Source organism: Delphinapterus leucas, chromosome 7 (assembly GCF_059928025.1).
Source record: "Delphinapterus leucas isolate spDelLeu-1000000601 "Yukka" chromosome 7, BTC_Dleu_Yukka2, whole genome shotgun sequence".
NCBI classification, from domain to species: domain Eukaryota; kingdom Metazoa; phylum Chordata; class Mammalia; order Artiodactyla; family Monodontidae; genus Delphinapterus; species Delphinapterus leucas.
In genome coordinates, this window is record NC_143135.1 from 48,341,954 (window position 1) to 48,365,345 (window position 23,392).

General features: G+C 55.2%; 1 protein-coding gene across 2 annotated transcripts; it reads left to right on the forward strand.

Annotated features, from left to right (window-relative positions):
• The first annotated feature begins 155 nt into the window (after nt 1-155).
• On the forward strand, nt 156-23,392 carry APBB1 (amyloid beta precursor protein binding family B member 1). Of its 2 annotated transcripts, none has more exons than XM_022563120.2 (14): nt 156-352; nt 7,491-8,219; nt 14,019-14,197; nt 14,292-14,348; nt 14,432-14,517; nt 14,632-14,695; nt 15,133-15,282; nt 15,659-15,786; nt 16,188-16,302; nt 16,454-16,538; nt 16,813-16,896; nt 22,208-22,323; nt 22,467-22,643; nt 22,735-23,392. In XM_022563120.2, the coding sequence occupies exons 1-14, from the start codon at nt 181-183 to the stop codon at nt 22,900-22,902; spliced, it is 2,310 nt and encodes a 769-aa protein (XP_022418828.2). In that variant the 5' UTR covers nt 156-180; the 3' UTR covers nt 22,903-23,392. The 2 variants fall into 2 exon arrangements, with proteins under 2 accessions (XP_022418828.2, XP_022418829.2); XM_022563121.2 differs by having other exon boundaries at nt 161-352; nt 14,022-14,197; nt 22,735-23,390.

Sequence of the window (23,392 nt, forward strand, 5' to 3'; positions counted from 1 at the left end):
GGAGGCTGGGGCAGCGCTCTGGAACCCTGGGACCCGGGCGCAGGGATGGCGGCCGGCGAGGGGCTTTGGGCCGCTGGACTCATCGAGGCCCGAGGGTCCCGCAGGGAGGGGTCCCCCGCTCGGCTGCCACCAGTGACGCCGCCGAGGGGCTCCAGCTCCCCGGCCCGCGTCCGGCCCAAGATGGCGCCCCTCCCCCACCCGCTGCCCCGCGCGCGCCTCCGCTGCTCCGGGCGCGGCCCCGCGGCCCGCGCGCTCCTGGGCGGGGGATGTTGTGATGGAGAAGCCGCCGCGGAGCCCGAGCCCTGCAGCCTGAGCCACCTCCGCCACCTGGGCCTGGGGCCTCCCCGCGCAGGTAGGAGCTGCCCCTGCCGGGACCCAGCCCGGGCGGTCGGATCCCGGCCTCCAGTGGCCGGCGGACCCCGCAGCCCGAGCTCCGGGGCGGCCCGTGTCCCCCCGCCAGGCCCCATCCCCGCGCGCGGCCCTCCCACCGCGTATTCCGACTACCCTCCTGTTCTCCCCCTTACAAGGTCGGACTCTACTTCGGTCCTCACACCGTCCCCTCCCCGACCTTTACCTGCTGCCTCTCCGGGATGAATAGGGAGCGAGAACAGGGGAAGGGAAGCGAGGGGCGGTGGGGGGATGGGGGATGGGGACTAGGGGATGGGGGAGGGGAGGTCAAGGACTGGGAAGAGGACGTGTGGTGAGGTAAGCTCAGAGGCTGCACGGATTCCTGCAGGGTCCCAGGCCTGGCATCTGTCAAGCCTCATTCTGTTGCCCTCGGCGACCGAGGGGTGTGCCCTGGGGCCGCTGTGGCCCCCCCTCGGCCAGGAGGCCTAGCACTGGCAGGAGCACCCATTAGGAGCAGTTTTCCCACTGCCAATTCAGAGGATATTTCGAACCTATTGAATCTGCCTGTGCGTTTCTTGCTTTCCCAGTACCTCAGAGGCCCAGCTCTCTCCACTCCTTAAAGCCAGAACCTCGTCTACACTTGATGTCTTTATTTCCTCCCGTCCCATTAATTCACTTCACTCAGTCTTCTGTCTCTGGCACCCACGGAAACTGCTCAAGCCAAGGTCACTGGAGATGTCCATGTGGCCAACTCCAATGGACACTTTCCTATTATCCGCCTTCCCTTTTCTAGTATTAGTGGTGTGTGTCAGCTCTCCTTGAAACGTTTTCCTGGTTTCTGTCCTGCAGCATTGTCTGCTTCTCAATCTCATTTGCTACCTCCTTCCCCTCTCTTTAGATGCTGGTGAGGCTCTTGGTTCTTTCCTGGGCCATCTTCGCTCATTCTGCACTTTCTCCTCGGGTCCTTTATTCACTCTCAAAGCTTCAAATTTCATATATATACACACATATATATATATATATATATATGCACACACACACACACATATATATATATATATGATTCTCGGATTTATACATCTTGCCCAGATCTCTTTCCTGAACTCCAGACGCAATATCCAACTGGCCTCATGACACCCCCTTGGAAATCCAACAGGAGTTTCCAGACTTACTGATCCCAAGCTGTATTATCTTTCCTATGTTCCCTCTCTACCCCTTCTTTCAAATCTGTTCCTCCTTCAACTCTCAGAAATTGATACTTTCCAATCAGCTACCCAAGCTGGAATCCTAGGCAACATTCTAGATTAATGTCTCTCTCTCTCACTCTGTACATCTTATGTCACCAAGTTCTGTTACATCCACTACCTAAGTATTTTACAAATCCATTCATTTCACTGCATCTTACCCACTGCTGCCAAACTTAATCTAGGCCACACACCCCCTTTTTTCCTTGATTGCTCTGATAACATACCCTCTTGCCTACCTTCTCTTAATACTCTAACGTAGTGTTTTCCTTAAAAAAAAAACAAAACTATCTGATCATTTATTCATTCAACAAGTATGCTTTGAGAGCCTAATATATACCAGGAACTGTCAGGCACTGAATATATAATTACGAGCAAGATAGGCTGTGTCCTTGTCCCCATGGAACTGACAGTCTTAGGGGAAAATCAGATAAGAATAAAATTACGAATGTAATAAATACCATGAAGGGAAAGGTGAATGGTGCCTTGAGAACACACAAGAGCACCACCTAAACTGGACTAGGAGGTAGGGAGAGAGGGTCAAGGAAGGCGTCTCTGAGAACATGACATTTGACCTAAGAGGCAAAGGAATTAGACTGAGAGGGTAGGGGAAGGAGGGTCCAGGCAGAAGGGGAATCACGTGCAGACACCTGATGGAAAGAGAGAGCATGATGTCTTCGAGGGATCAAAAGCAGGCCAGTGATGCTGGACAGCAGAGTGCCAAAGCTGGAGAGGAAGGCTGAGCCGGACAATCGAGGGCATGTTAAGAATTTTGATCTTAAAGTCTTTGTCCTTGGTGTGGACTCTTGACGGTAGTGGATGCAGAGAGTCGATCAAGTCCAAAAATTTTTCTTGGATAGAAAATCGTCAGTACCTGGGGATGGATTGAATGTGGGGAGTGAGGGAGAAGGTGGCGTCAAGAATGGTATTGCTGGGCTTCCCTGGTGGCGCAGTGGTGGAGAGTCCGCCTGCCGATGCAGGGGACACGGGTTCGTGCCCCGGTCCAGGAAGATCCCATGTGCTGCGGAGCGGCTGGGCCTGTGAGCCATGGCCGCTGGGCCTGTGTGTCTGGAGCCTGTGCTCCGCAACGGGAGAGGCCACAGCAGTGAGAGGCCTGCGTACCGCAAAAAAAAAAAAAAAAGAATGGTATTGCTACTTCTGCTTTATAGAACAGAACTGGTGGTCATGTCATTCCATGAGCCAGGATCCTGAAAGGACCAGTTAAGGTGTGGGAGAGAGAAACATGAGTGGATATGTTGGTTTGAGAGGCCTTTGAGACATCCGAGTGGAGATGTTGAGTAGAAAGTTGAATGTGTGTGTCTAGAGCTCAGATGAGAGGTCTGAAATGAAGGTGTACTTTTGGAAAGCATCAATTTGTAGGGGGCACCTGAAGCTATGGGCATGAATGAATACCTGTGTCGAATATCGGGTGAGAAAGAGAAAAAGGCATAAGAACAAGCTGTGAGAAACTCCAGCGTGTAACGGCTGGCGGAGGATGAAGAGCCAGCCAAGGAGTGTAAGAAACCACCAGGCAGTAACTAGAGTGTAGGAAGAAAACCAGGAGATGTAGTGTGTGGAAGCCATGGATGAAAGCTGGATGAGAGGCCCACGGTGTCAGATGCTGCCGAGAGTACAAGCAGGATGAGGACTCCAAGGGTCTGTTGGATTAAATGACACAGGGGTCATGTTGACCTTGGTAGGAGCTGTTACTGAAGCATGTTGAGATTGGAAGCAGGACTGGGAATAGTTGAAGAGTGAGACCCAGGTGAGGATATGGCAGCCATGAGTGAAGACAGCTCTTTCAAGAAGTTTGCGGATGTGGGGGAGAAAAGAGAGTAGCAAGTGGCGCTGGAAGAATGTCAGGTCAAGAAAGATTCTGTGTTTAAGTTGGGAGATAGTGGATCCCGCTGAGGAGCGGTTGATTAGGTAGAAGAAAAAAATGGATTAACAGTGGCATACAATTCCTGGAAAGGCATGAAAGGAAGGATTTAAGTGACAGGTGAAGCAACTGGTTTTAGGAAAAAGGAGATAAAAGGATAGGTGCTGAGTTTGTAGGTTGGAGGATGTTCTCTGGCTGATGGCTGCCATTTCCTCTGTGAACTGGGAGTGCGTTGGGGGTCATCCTCTGAGAGGGAGGGATGGTGAAGGGGGTGGTCCAAGGAGAGCCGTGTTCTTGTCTCAGGCAGGTCTTCGCCAGTGTCTCGGTCAAAGAAAGCCTCGGGCTCCTATAGTGCCCTGTTCTTTCCCCATCAAAATAGTCAATCACTTATTCAACAAATAGGGAGTGCTTCGAGTGCCAGGTACTGCCATTACACTGCATTGTAACGAGGTGTTCAGTGACTGTTTCCCTGCTAGACTGTGAGCTCCTTCGGGGAACAGTCATTTCTTTATTATTCATCACTCTCCCTCCATGCCCAGCACAGTGCCTGGCATATAGTAAGTGGTCAGGTTAGAAGACCATTGACCTTGAGCAGGCCTCGCCTCTCTACCCGTGTGGTCTCCTATCAGCCCCTTCAGGCTTAATGGCCACTCTTTTAGCTCCTCCCCTGAGGCCTCCGCCCAGCTCCCTGCCTTGAGCCAGAATCCATTTGTCTCTTTCCATCCTTTGAGAGGCTCCAGGTATGGGTAGCACCAGTGAGAGGGGAGAGGTTAGGTTGTGCCCCTTCTTGAAGGTATTGGGCAGCTGGTCATCCTTTGACCTTAAAGAGTGAGGTGAAGGAGACCGCACTGCTTTGGGCTAGGCGCTCAGGCTTTAGCACTCTTCACACAGCAGAACTTCCCCCTTCCCTCCCCCAGTGCTTTCTGCCCCCATGACCAGATGGGCAGGCCTGCCCTGCAGTCACCCTGGTTCTTCACTGTCCCAGCCTCACGGGGCACGTGCCCTTCCCAGACCACACTTCCAAATGCTAAGGAGGTTGGTCCTGGCCTGAACTCTGAGAAACCTGGCTCCATACACTGCTGCTTCAGAGAAGGGCCTGGCATCCCTATGATGCTCTGAGTGTGGCAGAGTCATGGGGTCTTCCATCTCCTGAAACTCATGGAGATGCCACTCAAAGGAGCAGCCTTTGAGCTAGGGTATCGGTTTAAGCTAGCTCCCTCCCTCCCTTTTTTCCTAGATCTCAGGCCTCACCTGTCCAGGACCCCATCCTACTTCCTTCTCAGGGACCCTTCATCATTCTCCAGCACCCTCCCTGACACTCCCATCCCCAGCCCATGAGGCCACACAAGCCTGTCTCAGTGTCTATCCCCAATTAGTTCTGAGCTTCCTAGTTCCTGTTCCTCTCACCCCTCCATCCTGACCAGGAACCCACTCTGTGCAGACGCACAGCGCACTCTCTTTGCTAATGGGGTGCGAAGTTGAATGAGACAGGGTCTCAGATGTTCGGACAGAATGCAGTACTGGGTGTGGTGAGCCAGGGAGGGAGTGGGCACTTGAGGATGGGGATGGGGACTGAACAGAAAAGACTTACTGCTTAGGAGCTTTGACCGCTGAGCCAAGTCGTGAAACATGAGCAGAGGTCCTCACAAGGGGAGACGGGATTCCAAGCCGAGGGATCAGTGTAAACAAAGAGCCAGGGCCGTGTGAGTGTGACATGTTCTAGAATCCACCGTACTTCCTGTGGCTGGAGTGTAAGGTGGGAAGGAGGCAGGACGGGGAGGAGGCCCGAGAGGTCATAGGCATTGGCTCAAGGAGGCTCATGGTGATCCGCTAACGAGTACAGACATTATCCTAAAGGCAGTCATGAGCCATCTGATTTTTTGAGCTGGAGAGTGACACAATCTGGTTTCCATTTCTGGAAGATTACTGTGGTTCTGGGCAGAGACAGGGCCGTCTGTCTTTCTCATTTATGCCGGTGGCCACGAGCTTTCTCGTTGCCGAGGTGGAGCCATACCGAGCAGACCAGCAGGTAGTTTTACATGTGAGGCAGACATGTGGACAGGGACCTTCTCACATTTATTTCACAGATGTGTGCATAGCATTGTGCTAGGGTCTGAGGGGCTAGGAGTGATGGAGAGGCGAGCTACGGCCCCTGCCCCAGGACCCGGCACTGCACCCGAGAGACGGCAGAGCCTTGCGGGGCAGCCTAAACACCTCCGGGCTGTCAGTGCTCAGGGTTGAGAACTGCGCTGTGGAGACAGAGAGCACTGGGGCCATGGGTTCAAGGAGGGAAAGAACTCAGGGCACACAGGCAGGTGGAGAGTGCTCAGGTAAGAAACTGAGGAGAAAGGACTGTGCGGCGGGAGTCTGAGGGGAAGGTGTGCCTGGGGGGCGGTCCGTAGGGGAGAGTTGCATGTTGCGGGGAGGTCAGGTAGGAAGAGACCTCTGAGTGAGGGTATCAGGGAGGGGAGGATAGTGTCTAAGAGGGTCAGGCGGAGACACAGTCGGATAGTGGTTGGTCAGGGAGAATAAACTGTGAGGGGGTGGCCGGGGAGGGGCCAGGGAGTGAGCACATTATAGTGGGGGTCAGGGAAGGAGAGAAGCCTAGCAGTGGAAGGTCAGGGAGATGGGGAGGGTGGAATGGGGCTTTGAGGGTGAGACCAATCGTTAGGGTGATGGGCTTGGCTGATCGGAGGAGAAGGTGATCCACGAAGCGCTTCTGAGGATGCAGGAGGGGGTCCAAGGGGATAGGACTGGTGGACTTTCACTGTGGGACAGGAGACCTCACCTGAAGGGCAGGTGGAGCTTGGTTGGGGCATCGTGAGCAATGGTTGAGACACAGTAACATGACCAGAGTATGTTTTCTGAAACTGGCAGAGGAGATGCGAAATGGGGCCTGGGGCAGATGGGAGGGCAGATTCCTACACTGATTCAACAAATATTTAATTGAGTTCTTGCTCTGTGTCAGCACCGTGCTAAGCCCTAGGCATACTACATTGAAAAAAAAAAAAAACAAGAAAGACAAAATCCTCACCACCATGGAACAGAGTCATGAGCAGACAATCACTGAACAAAGTAAATAATAAATTAGCTTGTCAGATGGTGTTGGGTGCTGGGGAGAGTTTGGAGATTGCTGGGAGGGGCCACGGTGGCCTGCAGATTTACAAAGGGTATCCAGGGAAGGCCTCACTGAAAAGGTGACATTTGGGCAAAGACCTGAAGGGCTGGAGGGTCCAGATCAAAGACTCCTGCAGTGACCCAGGCATGGGGCATTATAGGGGCTGGCAGAGGAGTTGGTACCCGAGGTGAGATACTTTATCGAAACAGTCACCAAAATGTTGCTTCAACTGGTCAAAGGAACCACGAGTTGGAGCTGAAGGCCCTTCCTTTATGACCTGCCTTCCTAGGACCTTGCCCTTGAGGGCTTGGTCTATGCTCATTCTCTCTTGTCCTCATGGTCTCTAGGATGGGGTGGGCTCGGGGGCTGATTGGACCCAGCGATTTGTGATGATAGGAACAGAGCGTGGGGAGCTCACAGTGGTGGGGCTGTGCATAGCGGTGTGGCAGGAGGAAGGGGGCAGGCAGTGTCCAGTGTCCAGAACACACGAGCCAGTCCCTCACCATCTGTGCCCCTGGCACAGCAAGCCCCAGTTGGATGAGCTGGGGGTGGGGACGCACAGAGAGCCATTGTGTGGAGTCTCTGCAGTTGGGAGTGAGGGCAAAGCAGGGGCTGGCTGTGCTATCCCAGCAAGCTCAGGGCTGGGGATTTGGGGATGGGGTGGACTGTGGGCCTGGGCCTGGTCAGTGAGGGTGGAGTTTGAGCCGGTGGTGGTGGTGATGGTGGACAGAAGTCGAGCCCAGTTATTCTCCTGGGAAAATAGCTCAGCGGACACAGCGGTGTGTGCTGGCCTGCTGAGCGCAGGGAGATGAGGAGGTGCAGGGCACAGGCCTGGGACAGAAGCAGGGGTGCTGCTATCCTGACCTGGAGGCTCAACGTGGTCTCCCCTCCCCGCCTGCAGGATCTGCCAAGGCCATGTCTATTCCATCATCCCTGAGCCAGTCGGCCATTAATGCCAACAGCCACGGAGGCCCCGCACTGAGCCTGCCCCTGCCCCTGCACGCTGCCCACAACCAGCTGCTCAACGCCAAGCTGCAGGCCACGGCCGTGGGACCCAAGGACCTGCGCAGCGCCATGGGGGAGGGGGGGGGACCCGAGCCGGGCCCCGCCAATGCCAAGTGGCTAAAGGAGGGCCAGAACCAGCTCCGGCGGGCCGCCACAGCCCACCGTGACCAGAATCGCAACGTGACCTTGACCCTGGCTGAGGAAGCCAGCCAGGAGCCCGAGATGGCACCTTTGGGCCCCAAAGGCCTGATGCACCTGTACTCTGAGCTGGAGCTCTCCGCCCATAATGCGGCCAACAGAGGGCTCCGAGGACCCGGCCTGATCATCGGTACCCGAGAGCAGGGCCCAGATGAGGGAGAGGAGAAGGCAGCGGGGGAGGCCGAGGAGGATGACGAGGAAGACGAGGAAGACGAGGACGACTTGTCTTCTCCCCCCGGGCTGCCGGCGCCCCTGGGGAGCGCGGAGGTGCCCCCCGGGCCCCAGGCCCTCGCAGACGGCCCCCGAGAGCATAGCAAGAGTGCCAGCCTTCTGTTTGGCATGCGGAACAGCGCAGCCAGCGATGAGGACTCGAGCTGGGCCACCTTATCCCAGGGCAGCCCCTCCTATGGCTCCCCGGAGGACACAGGTACCTTGTGGAGCTTGCTGTGGGGAACGTGGGAGGGCGAGAGGGCGGGGGGGGGGGTCCCTCCATACAGAGGGCCAGCCTGGGCGTGAGTCACAGAGCCTGTATCCTCAGTCCTCAGCAGGCCACGCCCAGGTTTTCCTGAAGGAAATGGCCCCTGCATTCAGAGAGCGCTTGAACAAGTTGATAGACCCGTCCATCCCACACTCCCAGTGGATGGTGGCCTAGGTCTGTTTATGAGGCACTTACCAGGTACTGGCGCTGTTCGCAGCATTATCGTATGGAATCCTATTTTTTTATGCCCATACTACAGGTGACAAAATAGAGGCCTGGAGAGGTTTAGTCCTTTCCCAGGGTCACAGACGGTCTGAGATCACAGTAGAACTGAGATCTAAACCAAGTCCAAGTGCAGACCCGAGCTCTTGGCCCTACGCTGTCACGGATGCCTACAGCACGATGAGCCCAGGTGCACTCCGGGCTGTTGTTTAGAGGCAGCTCCTCCCCACAGAGGTCTATTTGGAAAAGAATGGGGTATTGTGTGCAGAGCACCACACTGGACGTTGCAAGAGTACTGTTTAGTCAGGAATAAGATATTGACTAAAAGTTAGGAAGCAAAGGAAGAATAAACATATGCTTTGTTGGGGTGGGGGGGATAGATATTAGGACTCCCAGGATTGACCATTAAATGTGTCCCATTTAAATAAGTTGAGTCTCTGCATTTGCTAGTGTCACATAGAGATGCAGACAGCTGAGGAGCAAAGGGCAGAGATAATGGGCTGCAGCCACAAGCCTGGGCTGGATGTTAGTGTCAGGAAAGACTCCTCCCACACCAGGCAGCAGGCACCTTACCCAGACCCCAAACTGGGGGACCTTTGCAGGGAGCATGCAGTTCAGATGAGCCAAGGGCAGCATGTCATCCCCTTTCAAAGAACTTACTATGGACATTTTCAGACATATACAAAAATAATAGAATAACGAGCCTGATTTACCCATGACCCAGTTTCAACAATTAGCAACACATGGCTAACCTTGCTGCATCTATACCCGCACCTACTCCTGGGCCCCAGCCTAGGTTATTTTGAAGCAAATACGTCCGTAAATGTTTACTCATGCTTTTTTTTTTGTCTATACCGTGAGGCATGCGAGATCTTAGTTCCCCAACCAGGGCTCGAACCCACGCCCCCTGCAGTGGAAGCTCGGAGTCTTAACCACTGGACCACCAGGGAAGTCCCCACTCATTCATACCTTTCTGAAAGATAAAACTCTTTTGAAAAAAAATCCACAATGTCAATATCATGCCTACGGAAATTTAGCAATAATTCCTTAATATCATTGAATATCCAGTCAATGTTTACATTTCCCAGTTGTTTGATAAACGTCCTCCCCACTCTTTTTAAAAAGTTTTGATTCATTGCATCAATATCCAAATAGGAACAGACCTTTTTTTTTTTTTTTTTTTGCGCTATGCGGGCCCCTCACTGTTGTGGCCCCTCCCGTTGCGGAGCACAGGCTCCGGATGCGCAGGCTCAGCGGCCATGGCTCACGGGCCCAGCCGCTCCGTGGCATGTGGGATCTTCCTGGACCGGGGCACAAACCCGCACCCCCTGCATCGGCAGGCGGATTCTCAACCACTGCGCCACCAGGGAAGCCCAGGAACAGACCTTTTGATAGTCAATATGTCAAGGTTTCTTTTGATCTATACATTATTCCTCCATCTCTCTATTTTTGCTCAGTGTTTTGTTGTTGTTTTAATTGAAGCCACTGTGTTGTTTGCCCTGGGCTTTCCGTGGTCTGGATTTGCAGACCCTCCCTGTGTGGTGTTGAACATGTTCCTCTTTCCATGGATTTCCTGTAAATTGACAGTGAATTCTAGAGCCTTGATCAGATTCAGATTTGAGGGGTTCTTTGTGTTTTGTTTTTGTAAGAACACTTCACAGGTGGTATTGAGTAATTCTACCAAAGACAAAGTCTGATTGCCTGTCTTTAGGGGGATGTTAGCGGCAGTCAGTGGCCATTGCCTGGGTCCCTTTTGCAGGGAACAGCTACTACTCCACTCCAGCTGGTTTTTATAGGGTTAGGTGGGGGGAAATGTAGTCTCAATGGAGCCAGTTCATGTAACTTTTCAAGGGAAACTGAAAACTAGATATTGATGTGAAACATCCCAATTTCTAAATGTTAGCAACCAAGTCTGTTTTTTAAAAAAGCACCATGCAGGCCAAACAAAATCTATCTGAGGTTTACATCAGACTGCAGGTTGCTTATTTGCAACCTCTGCCTTAGGGGGTGTGAATCTGGGGCCAAATAATGGAGAGCCTGGCTGCTCTGGGGCCCCTGAATGGTCACTGTAGTGGCCGCTCCTATGAGCTTTCTGGGAGTGGGAGGACAGAACTGCTGAAGAGCTGGGAAGGGTATGCTGGGTGTGGGCAGTGACCTCAGCAAGCGAGCTGGTGTGGCGAGAGGATGGGCAAGGATCAAGCTCTGCTGGAGGCTGTGTTAATTGAGGGTAGCAGAAGGGGCTGCGTCACTGCCTCTTTTGTAACTGTGTTGCTATGACCAGGAAGGCCACAGAGGAGGTCTGGGCTCCTGTAGGAATGTGGTAGAATTGAGCGAACATTGTTTTCTCCTTCCCACCCTAGGATCTCCACAAAGTTGTTGATTGCATGCATGCGTATATGAATGAATGAATGATGACCAAATGATGAATGTTGAATGAATGAACTTTCCTACCTGTGTTGGGTTCATACTGGGAACCCACTGTGTTGGGTTCATACTCATTGCCAGGCCTTGTCCTAAATGCTAAGAATACATACTGCGGGGGTCAGATGTTCCTGCCCTCAGTGGCACTCACAGTCTAGGGTGGAGACAGAAGAAAACAGGTTGTTTGGGCCCTGGGGTCGGGGAGGTGCAGGAGGGACATCACACACCCTGCCTGTGTGCATGGTCGGGGAGAGGGGGTGGGTCAGTTTTGCGAAGTGACCTTTACACTGATGCTGGAAGGAGGAGTGGCTGGTGCCAGGTCAAGATTGAGGGGAGGGAGGCTGGGCGCAGGGAGGATAAGGGGCGTGTCCCAGGCAGGGAGAGAGAGACCAGAGGTATGGAGGGTGGTCAGAGGTAAGGCTGAGAGGCAGGCGATTAGGGGCTCATAACAGCAAACAAACCTTGTAGAGGAATTTGGGTTCTATCCTGAGGGCAAGGAGAAAACAATTAGAGTATTCAACTGGAGGGAAGGTTAGCATTTTGGGACAATCATTTGGGATGTAGCATGCAGCTCAGACCGGAGGAGACTAAACAGGAAGAGGGAGACCCTTCGTGAGGCTGCTGCATTGACCCAGGTAGAAGATACTAGTAGTCTGGACTACAGGCGTGCATGGGGGTGGGGAAAGGAGAGCGTTCCTGACTCCTGAGCAAATGACTACATCTGGCTTAGCCTGGGAGGCATGCGTGGGTGAATGAATGATACATGAACCTCTGAGTGCGTGAAGGAGCACCGGAATGAATTGGTGCAGGAGTGAAAGTGTACATTCCTGAATAAATGCGTGCTTGTGGAAGCAAAGGCCGGGGTGGGGCTGTGCTTGGAGGGAGACGTGCCAAGCTCCAGAAGGGCCTCCCAGATGGTCAAGGGGGGAGAGCGGCCCCTCCAGGACAGATCGGAAGGATGAAGCTCTTTGAAGCAGGAAGGTGCAGGCTGACAGGGATGGCAGATGGATTGGTGTGTGTGACTCAGTCAGAAGATGGTGAACTGGTCCGCAGATTCAAGGGGTCTGTGACCCTTCAGGAAGAAAGGTGTGGCTCTGCGGAGCACGGCTGCCCTGGGTGTGGGGTTCCTGGAAGGTTTGGCGGGAGAGCCCTGAAGACGATGGAGGGTCTCTGGGGAAAAGCGGGCATTCTAATTCCCTAGGGCCTGAGGGGAGGGGAGGGTGGGGGGGAAAGAGGCAGTAATGGGTACCTAGAGGCTGGATGGGCAAGAAGAGCCCCTCCTCTGTGGGCCCACCTCATTTGGAAGCTGAGGGCAGTGAGGCACCTCGCCCCAATGACTCTCACATCAGGTATGCAGCCACCTTGGTGTAACCACGCCCACTCCCAGCCCTCCGTGACTGTTCGCCCAGCAGCCTGGGTCTGGGGACTGCCTGTCCCTCAGTGCTGCCTCTTGGACCAGTCAGGATTCCTGGTTTCCCTGGTAACGGGAAGCACGTCAGCAGTCTGGGCGCTCCCAGCCGGTCCTGGTGCTGCGGTTGCCGAGGAGACGCTGCAGCCTAGCTGGGCCCTGGCAGGTGAGGGGGGTTGGTGCTGGGAAGCCCCAAGCCCAGCCTCAAGCTTGCTGGGGCCCAGCCCCTGAAGCCCACTCTCCGCTCGAACTGCTGGGCAGGTTCTGGGCAGGGGAGGGATTCCCGGGAGCCTTGAAGCCACACCCTGTTTGCACTGAGAGCTCTAGGCTTTGCAGGGCCCCAGGTAGCTGGGGGATTCCTGAAGGGCTGAGCCTCCTGGTGTCCCTAAGACTGGGCTTGACTGTGGCACCGAGGTGACTGCTTTGGGGTGGGATGGAGATTCAGGACTGGGGGGAGGGGACGCAGGATTAGAAAGAAGAGAGGTGAGCGGGGAAGGCTGGGGCCTCATGAGCCCTACCCCACATCCCCACCCCAATGGGGTCCCCTTACCTGGTGGTCCTGGCCCCTCCCTACTGAGCTCCAGGCGGGGGAGGATCTTGCCTGGCAGGCGCTCTGCCCTGGTGAGAAGGGGGCGGGATGAGCTTTTCTCTGCAGCCCAGCACCAGGCTGTGAGCCCAGCTGGCTGGGCTGGAGGGGCTGTGAGGAGGGAGGGTGGAGGCAGGAGGGGCTGGGAACAAGCGCCATGTTCTCCCAGGACTTCTTCCTGGCCATCGTCCTGCAGGACAGTAGCCCAGGTGAGGGGCAGCACGGGCCCCGTGCATGATGTGGGGCGGGGCTGGCAGGGAGCACACAAGTGGTGGAGGCCCGAGCTGGGCTGCAGGGCTGGAGTGGCGTGGCTCTGCGGGGGGAGGAGGGACTATGTCACAGGTGCGTGGTGTGTGTGCATGTGCGTGGAATGTTTGCCTGCACTCGTGTGTGGCAAGGGTTAGGTTGTGGGTGTCTACGGTATCTGCACACATGTGGCAGAGGCTGACATGTGTTGTGTGTCTGAATGTGTACTCAGTGTCTGTGTGGTACCCGCACATGTTTTGGGGGTCATCGTGGGTGTGGTCCCTGCACACACGTGGGGCAGGGGCTGGACTGTGTCGCTGTGTGTGCACTCCTCTGTGTGGTGGCCGCATTAGTGGACGGCTGGAGTTGGTGTGTGTGGGTCTGCCCCTGCACACGCGCGCGCGCCCGTACGCAGTACCTGCTGTCTGCGGGTGTCTCCTGTGTGCGTGCACCCTTGGGTCTGTGGTGGCTGTGCAGGTATGTAGTAGGGCTTGTATATGTTGTATGTCTGTGTGCACCTGTGTGTGCAGGAGCTGCTAAGTGTGTGCACCTGGGATCCGGATATGTATGACAGGAGGTCATTTGGGGTCACTCAACCTCCTTCCCTTCTCTCTGCCTCCCTCCTTCCCTCTGTTTGGCCATGTTAGCCAGGAGCAGAGCCCAGGAGGAGACCTGAGTCACGTCTCACGCTGGGGGCCCCCCATGCTGTGACTCCAGACTTCAAGCTCTAGGAGGAAGCAGGAACCTTGTGCTGGAGCCCTTCCCCTGCCCTTCCTCCACCATGGGGTCTTGGGAGGGGACTGGGCATAGCACCCATGATTTGCTTGTTGGGTGGGCAGACCCTCACCAAGACCCCCCCACCTAGCAGATTCCTTTTGGAACCCGAACGCCTTCGAGACGGATTCCGACCTGCCAGCTGGATGGATGAGGGTCCAGGACACCTCAGGGACCTACTACTGGCACATCCCAACAGGGACCACTCAGTGGGAGCCCCCGGGCCAGGCCTCCCCATCACAGGGGAGCAGCCCCCGAGAAGAGTCCCAGGTGAGGCTCACGGGCCTGATGGTTTTGACCCCGGGGGAGGGTGGCGCTGCTGTTGCTAGATGAGCCACCCACCCCTGGCTCCCACCCCTCCTAGCTCACCTGGACCGGCTTCACGCATGGAGAAGGCTTCGAGGATGGAGAATTTTGGAAGGTGAGTGAGGGGACCTCCTTCACAATGGAGGAGCTGGAGAAGGGGCGTCATTTTGGTCCTGATTCCTCTCTCCCCTTCCCAAGGATGAGCCCAGTGAGGAGGCCCCGATGGATTTGGGACTGAAGGACCCTGAGGAGGGGACGTTGCCTTTCCCAGCTCAGAGCCTCAGGTAAGTGGGAAGGCATGACACAGTGGGCTGACAGTGGGATGGGTCTGTCTGGAAGGGACCTTGGGACAGCTCCCCGTTTGGGGGCCTGTACCAAGTGTTACCACCTGCCTCCAGCCCAGAGCCGTTGCCCCAAGAGGAGGAGAAGCTGCCCCCACGGAATGCCAACCCAGGGATCAAGGTTTGTTCAAGACCAATGCCCGTTCCCACGTTGGGCCCCCCTGTGTACAGAAATGCCCCTTGGGTCATGTTCTGCGGGCCTCTGTGGTCTCAGTACAGCTTGCCAGGTCCTGAGCTCTTGAAGTCTCAGCAGAGACCCCTGTGTCTGAGTGGGAGGCATTTCAGTTTTTAACTCAACCAGTCCCGTGGCCTGGCAGGGGGCTGTTCCAGGCTTGGCTCAGACGCTTCCTCGACTGGCAGGGGTCTCCTCTGAGACCAGCACCCCTCATGCAACTATATCCTGTTTGTAGAGCCTCTTAGTCTTATACCCTCCCACCCACTGTGTTCTGAGTCAGGAACTCCTTTGGTCTCAGCAAACCTCCTTGCGTCCTGGGCTGGGGGCTCTTCCGATTTTAGCTCAGAGCCTCTATCTCCCGCCCCCTGTTTTGTGTCTGGCAGTGTTTCGCCGTGCGCTCCCTTGGCTGGGTGGAGATGACGGAGGAGGAGCTGGCCCCTGGCCGCAGCAGTGTGGCAGTCAACAATTGCATCCGTCAGCTCTCCTACCACAAAAACAATCTGCACGACCCCATGTCTGGGGGCTGGGGGGAGGTGAGGGCCTCAGCTGGCAGGGTGGCCGGGCAACGGAGAAGTGAAGGGAACTGTGAGAGCTGGGAGAGCCCAGCTGCCGCCCCAAGGGCTGGGGAGGGAGGTGCACACCCACCAGGTGACAGCCTGTGAGATGGACGTGTGACTCCACGTTGGGACCTTGGGAGACGGTTGTTTAACGGCGATGGGGATGATAAAAGGAGTCTCGTTAGAGGTGACAGGTGGGACCTTTACTAGAGGGAGGCTGCAGGGTGGCTGGTCCGACACCAAAGCAAGGGCCCTCGAGCTGGGGGCTCACCCTCCCTCAAGCTGGAAGTGGCAAAGCTCAGCCACCTTCCCAGCTGGGGCACCGCTGAGCGTCCGCTTCCTGGGCCTGCAGGGAAAGGATCTGCTGCTGCAGCTGGAGGATGAGACGCTAAAGCTGGTGGAGCCGCACAGTCAGGCCCTGCTGCACACCCAGCCCATCGTCAGCATTCGCGTGTGGGGCGTCGGGCGGGACAGCGGAAGGTGGGAGCAGGGCCAGGGGTCCTGGGGGGGCGGGCAGTCAGAGTGGGGCCCTCCTCCCTAACTCTGCTCTTTGCCTCTCTTGTGCTGCCGGACCCAGAGAGAGGTACTATGCCTAATTTGCCTTGACCGTTCCTCTTCCCACACCTGGACCAGATGCCATGAAGCACCCAAGTTCCCCTATTCTGCCCTGCCCCTTCCTGCCCGCTGTGCTCGCCCGTCCTCCTTGACCTCGGCATGCTTGCCTGTCTGTCCTCCGGCCAGGAGGCAGCGCCCGCAGCACCCCATCCCGAGGGCAGAAGCCCTGGAGGAGCTGCGATGGATGGGGAGGGCGTGGGTGGGGTGGAATGAGGCTCGGCACTGGAGGGCACTGGGAGACGCTGAGGTGCCCCTCCCCCCAACAGGGACTTTGCCTACGTGGCTCGCGATAAGCTGACCCAGATGCTCAAGTGCCACGTGTTTCGCTGTGAGGCACCTGCCAAGAACATCGCCACCAGCCTGCATGAGATCTGCTCTAAGGCACGGCCCCCTTCGCACCCTGGGCTAGCTGCCACCTTTGCTCTACAAGGATGTGGGTGGGGTCACTGAGGCGGGGTGGGGGGGGGCTCCAGGGCTGTGAAGCCTAACGCACCCTCCCTCGCTCTTCCCCTCCCCCTTTCCCCTTCCGCAGATCATGGCCGAACGGCGCAACGCCCGCTGCTTGGTAAATGGACTCTCTCTGGACCACTCTAAACTTGTGGATGTCCCTTTCCAAGGTCAGTGTCACAACCCTGCCAGGTCTGTCTCAGCTTTGTGGGCAAGGGTGGGGTGACCCAAGAAGAGGCACGAGCTACTGGACAGGGTGATAGAAAAATGGAGGCTCAATTCTTTGGGTCAAATAAGTGGAGGGACTTTGGTTAAAGGGAGGCAGGGGGAGGGGGTGGAGGTAGGGCCTTGGCGGGGTGAATGTCCAGCTTATACCCTGGTGGTGGGGACTGGCAGTGAGCAAGGTCTGCCGCTATGATTGATCCTCTTCTTTCTTCCCCTCAGTGGAATTCCCAGCGCCTAAGAATGAGTTGGTACAAAAGTTCCAAGTCTATTATCTGGGGAACGTGCCTGTTGCTAAGCCTGTTGGTATGTGTGTCCTTTTTCACGCAGGGACCACCTCCTTGATCCCCAAACTCTGCTCCCACCCTCTGCCTCCCAGTGCCCCTTCTACCAGACCTTCCTCATGCAGATGTCTCCCTGCCCTTCGAAATGCATCCCACCTCCTGTACTTCTGTCCCAGCTGCACTCCGTACCCTGCCTTCACTCACTGTGAACCAGTGAACCGGGCATATAGGGAGACCCACTCCTGAATCCCACAGAAAAGCTTTGGTTAGGCTGGGAGGCGGGTCTTCGATGACTGGAAACGCTGGAGCAGCCGGGAGCTGGGTTGGGTATGGGCTGTGAGCATCTAGAGAGGAAGCAGTGAGCATATTTGTCAACGTGCTTTATTGCTTGAAAAGTACTCCCTTACATGTCACTTAATTCTTGAGGATCCTGTGAGGTTGGGATTATGATGATACCCATCTTATAGATAAACCGAGGCTAGAGACTATTAGGTCCACTCATATTTCTAGTGCTTTTACGGTACCTTTTATTCACTTGTTCATTCACTTAGCAAATACCTATGAAGCCTACCATGTACCAGGTCCTGGGAGAACAATGGCCACAGCCCTGCTTTCATGGAGGTTACAGGAGATTACAGTAGAAAAAAAGAGGAATAAATCAAATAATCACATAAATAAATGTAAAATTACAAGTTGAGTCATTCGCTGAAAGAAAGTAGCAAGATGCTATGAAACTGTGTAACAGAGGAGCCTCATTTAGTCTAGGGAGTCCAAAAAGACTTGAGAAAGTGACATTTGAACTGAGATTTAAAAAGTGAGTAGGATCTAATGTGGCCAGGTGGAATGGAGACAGGAGTAAAGTGGGAAAGATCACTCCAGGCAGAGTGAACAGTGTGAGGACCCATCACGGGAGGCACCTTGGTACTTCAAAGGCATTGAGAGAAGGCCAGCTGCGCCAGATGAGGCTGGGATCTCCGTGGCAGTCAGGCCCTGCGGGACCTCGTAAGCCACGTTAGTGATTTGTTCTTCGTCCTAAGAGCGGCAGGGAGTTATAAGAGGATTTCTCTGGAGCGCACTAGGCATAATCATTTGAGTTTTGTAACGCTCACCTTGGCTATACCAGTGGAGAAGGCTGCTCAGCAGGTGGAGGGGGACGTGGGGAACCCAGGAGGACCTTGCAGTAGTTGTGGCCAGTAATGAGAACATCTTGGACTGTGCTGGGGCTGAAGAGGAGTGTGTGGATTCAAGAGACGATTAGACAATTAAAGTCAGCAGAGGCCTTGGTGATTGGTTGGATGTGGCGTGAGGGACAGAGGCACTAAGGCTGACCCCTGGCTTTCGGAGCTAACCAGATAGTGGTGCCATTCTCTAAAGGTAGGAAGCACTGGAAGAGGCCAGTTTGGGTTTGGAGATTTGAGTTCAGTTTTCAGGCATGCTGAGTCTGATGTGCCTTCAGGAAGGTGAGCGGCAAACTCACATTGGCATCTGGATTCACGGAGGAGGGGTCTGGGCTGGAGATACAAGTGTGGGCACCACTGGGTTAGAGAGGTAATCAAAGCCACGAGTGTGAAGAAGATCGAGACCGGAAAGTGGGCAGCCACTGCGAGAAGGCAAACGAGCCTGGGCCTGGCGGTGAGCCCCTCCAACATTTAATGGACAGTGGAGGAGTGAGGTCAGAGGGGAAAAAAAGAGATGGCTTTAAGAAATGCTTGGGTGTCGTGTCAAAAGACACTTAGGAAGAACTCAACAGTGTTGGGTGAGTGGATAAACAAACACACAGATGAAAGAATGCCTCAGATGACATAGCCCAGGAGATGGTAGACCAAGGACTCTAACCCTGGTCATCTTCAGTTCTCTGCTCTTCCTCTCAAACCATGCTGACTAGTGACCAGCACCTTACATTCAGTGAGGGAACCTTCTTAGAGAGGGTGGGGATTTAGCTGGGGTTTGAAGGAAGGCCTGGATTTGCAGAGAGGAGTGGATTGGATTCCGTGGCACTGCCACCGCAGGCGAGAAAGTCCTGCTGGGGGAGCAGGAAGGAGGCGTGGCTGAGCCCTTCACCTTTGTGCTAGTTTCGTCCTCTCCCTCACCCCCAACTTCATGCCTCTTGCAGTTACTACCCTACTCCCCTGTCCACCTGCCACACACATAAGTTCTCACCACATTAAAGCAACTGTCTGTAGCCCTTGACGGCCCCTCTGCCGTCCATCAGCTCAGTGGGTCTGCTCTGTTGAAGCCACAGCTTTCACACAGTAGTCCCTAAACTCACTTCATGCTTTATTATTTTTTTATAAATTTATTTATTTTTAAAGATTTATTTTTGGCTGCATTGGGTCTTCGTTGCTGCGCCGGGCTTTCTCTAGCTGTGGAGAGCAGGGTCTCCTCTTCGTTGTGGAGCACGGGCTCTAGGCACGCGGGCTTCAGTAGTTGGGGTGCGTGGGCTCAGTGGTTGTGGCTCGCAGGCTGTAGAGCGCAGGCTCAGTAGTTGTGGCGCATGGGCTTAGTTGCTCCGCGGCATGTGGGATCTTCCCGGACCAGGGATCGAACTGTGTCCCCTGCATGGGCGGGCGGATTCTTAACCACTGCGCCACCAGGGAAGTCCCACTTCATGCTTTATTTGTGCTCCCTTTTTAACCTCCATGAGTTTAACATTGATCCCTCCTGAAGCTGCAATGTTCACTCATTAATCATTCGTTCATCAACAAATGACTATTGAGTGCCTGATTTGTGCCACGCACTACTCTAGGTTCTTGGTGTTAATGAGCAAAACTGACCAAGATTCCTGCCTTCAAGTAGCTGCCATTCTATTCAGGATAGATAAAATAAGTAAATTATATAGTATGTTAGAAGGCTACAACTGAGATGGAAAAAATATAAGGACATTGGGCTTCCCTGGTGGCACGGTGGTTGAGAGTCTGCCTGCCGATGCAGGGGACACGGGTTCGTGCCCCGGTCCGGGAAGATCCCACATGCCGCGGAGCGGCTGGGCCCGTGAGCCATGGCCGTGAGCCTGTGCGTCCGGAGCCTGTGCTCCGCAATGGGAGAGGCCACAGCAGTGAGAGGCCTGCGTACCGCAAAAAAAAAAAACAAAAACAAAAATAAATAAGGATATAAGGGGGATTGGGAGCTTGGGGCTGGGGTCAGGGTGTAGGTTTCAGTCCTGAGCTGTTACCAAATAGACTTTTTCCGGGCCACCTAGTTCCACTGCTTTCCCCGCCTGCATGCTGCTTCTCCCCATCCTGGGGCCAGGCGCCACCTCCGCAGCTCCATCTGCTTATTAAGCAGTTTGATGTATGGTCTACACTCATGATCTTTGAGCTTTTCCATTGACTGGCATCAATGTCATTCACATCTGAGCCCTCTGCAGGCTGCCCTGGCCCACCCACTCCTGCCTGTGTTGTCACCCTCCTGTGGCTCCTGGGTTGCTTGGTTATACCGGCTTGGGTGCATTTGCCCATGTTGCCTCGAGGGTGACTTGCTCAAGCATCTGGAATTCCTTCAGTAGATAATCCCTGTGCTAGGACTGGGGACACAGACATGAATGAAACTTGGTTTCTGTCCTTGAGGCGGCCACAGCCCAGTGTGGAGAAGGGTTCCCAGCAGTTACAAGATATGCTGAGAGTTGTCCCAGCAACACCCTCTCTGCCCTACAGCAGGGAAGGCCTCCCAGGTGGGCCTGGGTGAACGCTGAGGCGTGAGAATTGGGAGTTTCGCAGACAGTCAAGAGGGGAAGGGCCCTCTAGGCAGAGGCTTTTCCCTCAGTTACAGTCTGTCCTTCAAGGGCATCCTCTTCTCTTACTTTGTATTCCCCATCTGCCTCGCCGGGCATTCGCCAAGATTAGATGTTAATAATGCTACATAAATCGTTTGAAGCTCACGGAGCAGTAAAATATGAAGCTTGACAGATCGGATGAGGCCAGTTTTTGGAGTACCTCATGCTTAGGAGAGGAGCTTGGCTTTGATCCAGCCAGAGGTAAGGCTAGCAAGGCCAAGAGGGAGGACTTTCGAGGAAGATCTGCTTTCTGCCCTCAAAGGGTCCATGTGTTCTGCTCCTGGTGGGAGCCCAGAGGCACTGAAAGGGGCACGAGGGCCCAAGAGCAGACCACAGAGGTGTGTGCTTTTGCATTGGCATCGTTCACCCTAAGTTCTTCACTGCGATGGTACCCAGATGCCACAGCCAGCTCACGAGCAGTGCAGGGAACAGAACCCATGCCCCACCATGCCAGTGTGCTCCTGCCTTGGTTCTCTGCTGAGTACAAGCAAAAGTGGGGTGCACGGGTGGAAATGTTTAACAGCAGTTAGAAGTAGAGGAGATACTGTTACAAGGGAAAGTTGATTGATCTAAAGGCCAGGAACCTTGTGTTCCTTGGCTTTTGAGCAAGTCATAGAAATTACTGAGTACAAGTAAGATTTTTTTTTTTTTTTTTTTTTTTTTTGCGGTACGCGGGTCTCTCACTGCTGGGGCCTCTCCCGTTGCGGAGCACAGGCTCCGGATGCGCAGGCTCAGTGGCCATGGCTCACGGGCCCAGCCGCTCCACGGCATGTGGGATCTTCCCGGACCGGGGCACGAACCCGCGTCGCCTGCCGCGTCCCCTGCATCGGCAGGCGGACTCTCAACCACTGCGCCACCAGGGAAGCCCACAACTAAGATTTTGACAGCACTCTCGTTCCGAAACTAGGACTATAGGCAAGGGGCAGGGGAAAGGCCTGGTTAAGAACCCAGGCCCTGGAATCAGACTGCTTACCTTCAGATCCCCATTTCTTAGTGTGACCTAAGGTTTATTACCTGATTTCTATCAGCTTCAGTTTCCTTATCTATAAAATGGAGATAAAGGGATCTTTTGTGAGATTGTAGATGACATAGTGCACTGTAATGACTTAGCACGGTATGACACAAGAGTAAACATTCCTCAAATGGAAATCTTTAAAACAAAAATGAAGGTTGGGTCTTAAGGACTGGATAGGACTGGCCTATAGGGGCTGATTTGGAAGGGATTGTGGTGTGAAGCGCTGGAATGTCTGAATGTGGAGAGCAGGGTATGGAGAGGACAGCTTTGGGGGCTCAGTCTGCTTAGGAGGCTGGAGAAGGAGAGTCAGTGAAGCAAACCAAGCTTAGGATTCAAGGTGGAAGAGGCTAGAAAAGTGCCAGTCACTGAAGCCAAGCAGGAGAGTACCAAGGAAGGGATACAGCAGCATCCGGGGCTGTAGGCTAGTGAAGTGGGGATGGAGCAAAGGCCCTGGGCTGGACTGGGCAGAGCTGGAAAGTCTGGTGTACAGCGGGGGTATCCTCTCTCCACCTGCGGCAGTGCCATGTTCATATCCTTACCTTTCAGGGGTAGATGTGATAAATGGGGCACTGGAATCGGTCCTGTCCTCCAGTAGCCGTGAGCAGTGGACCCCAAGTCACGTCAGCGTGGCCCCTGCCACCCTCACCATCTTGCACCAGCAGGTAAAGACCTGGGTGGAGAAGGTATGGAGGGGCCTTGCCAGGGAGGGGAGACCGGGAATGAGGGGAAGGGCCGTCAGTAAGATGGATGCACCCAGTATAAGAGGGCCGGGCTATTCCTTTCTAACTGGCTCCCCTCCCCGCAGACGGAGGCAGTGCTGGGGGAGTGCCGAGTGCGCTTCCTGTCCTTCCTGGCCGTGGGCAGAGATGTCCACACGTTTGCATTCATCATGGCTGCCGGCCCAGCCTCCTTCTGCTGCCACATGTTCTGGTGCGAGCCCAATGCTGCCAGCCTCTCAGAGGCCGTGCAGGCTGCATGCATGGTAAGCGGGTAGGGTGGTGGAGCGGTGGCCCCCGGCCCACATGGGGCAGGCTGTAGCGTGACCGCCCCCCCCCGCCCCCGCCTCTCTGCAGCTCCGCTACCAGAAGTGTCTGGATGCCCGCTCCCAGGCCTCCACCTCCTGCCTCCCGGCACCCCCAGCTGAGTCTGTTGCGCGGCGTGTAGGGTGGACCGTCCGTAGGGGCGTTCAGTCGCTGTGGGGCTCCCTTAAGCCCAAACGGCTGGGGGCGCACACGCCCTGAAGCCCTCTGCTCCCTCCACCTGCTTGCATTGGGCCCCAGGGAACTCAAGGGCACGGGGCAGGGAGGGGCCCTACAGGTTATTCTTAGACTTCAGGGCCCCCCCGCCCCGCCAGAGCTGCCCCTCCCCAGTAGCTGGGGTTCCCTGCCTAGGGGCTGGGAGGGAGATCTAATCCTGTAAGGAAGTGACAATACTGGGTGGATGAGAAGAGGAGCAAGAAGTGAGGCCAGCCCCAGGCTCTCCACCGCCACGTTTCCACTGGAGCGGGAGGAACTGGTCTAGGCCAGGCCCCATCTTCGCAGGGTCCTGCAGGGGCAGAAGGAGGGGACTGGTCCCGGCATGGGTCCCCTCCCCTTTGCTCCATGGGCACCTCTGCTGTACTGATATCACTAATAAAGTCTGCCCTGCTGAGCTGTGTGCCTTCCTGTGCCTGTACCACACCATCACTCCTGGTACCCTGATCCCTCAGTTAGGCCCGTTTCCAGGGCCCCC

Excerpts from the sequence above, each read along its gene's own strand:
- APBB1 (XM_022563120.2), top strand. The coding sequence starts at position 181 with ATGGCGCCCCTCCCCCACCCGCTGCCCCGCGCGCGCCTCCGCTGCTCC. Across the intron at positions 14,518-14,631 it reads TTCCCAGCTCAGAGCCTCAG|CCCAGAGCCGTTGCCCCAAG; the intron begins GTAAGTGGGAAG and ends ACCTGCCTCCAG. Across the intron at positions 16,539-16,812 it reads TGTGGATGTCCCTTTCCAAG|TGGAATTCCCAGCGCCTAAG; the intron begins GTCAGTGTCACA and ends TCTTCCCCTCAG.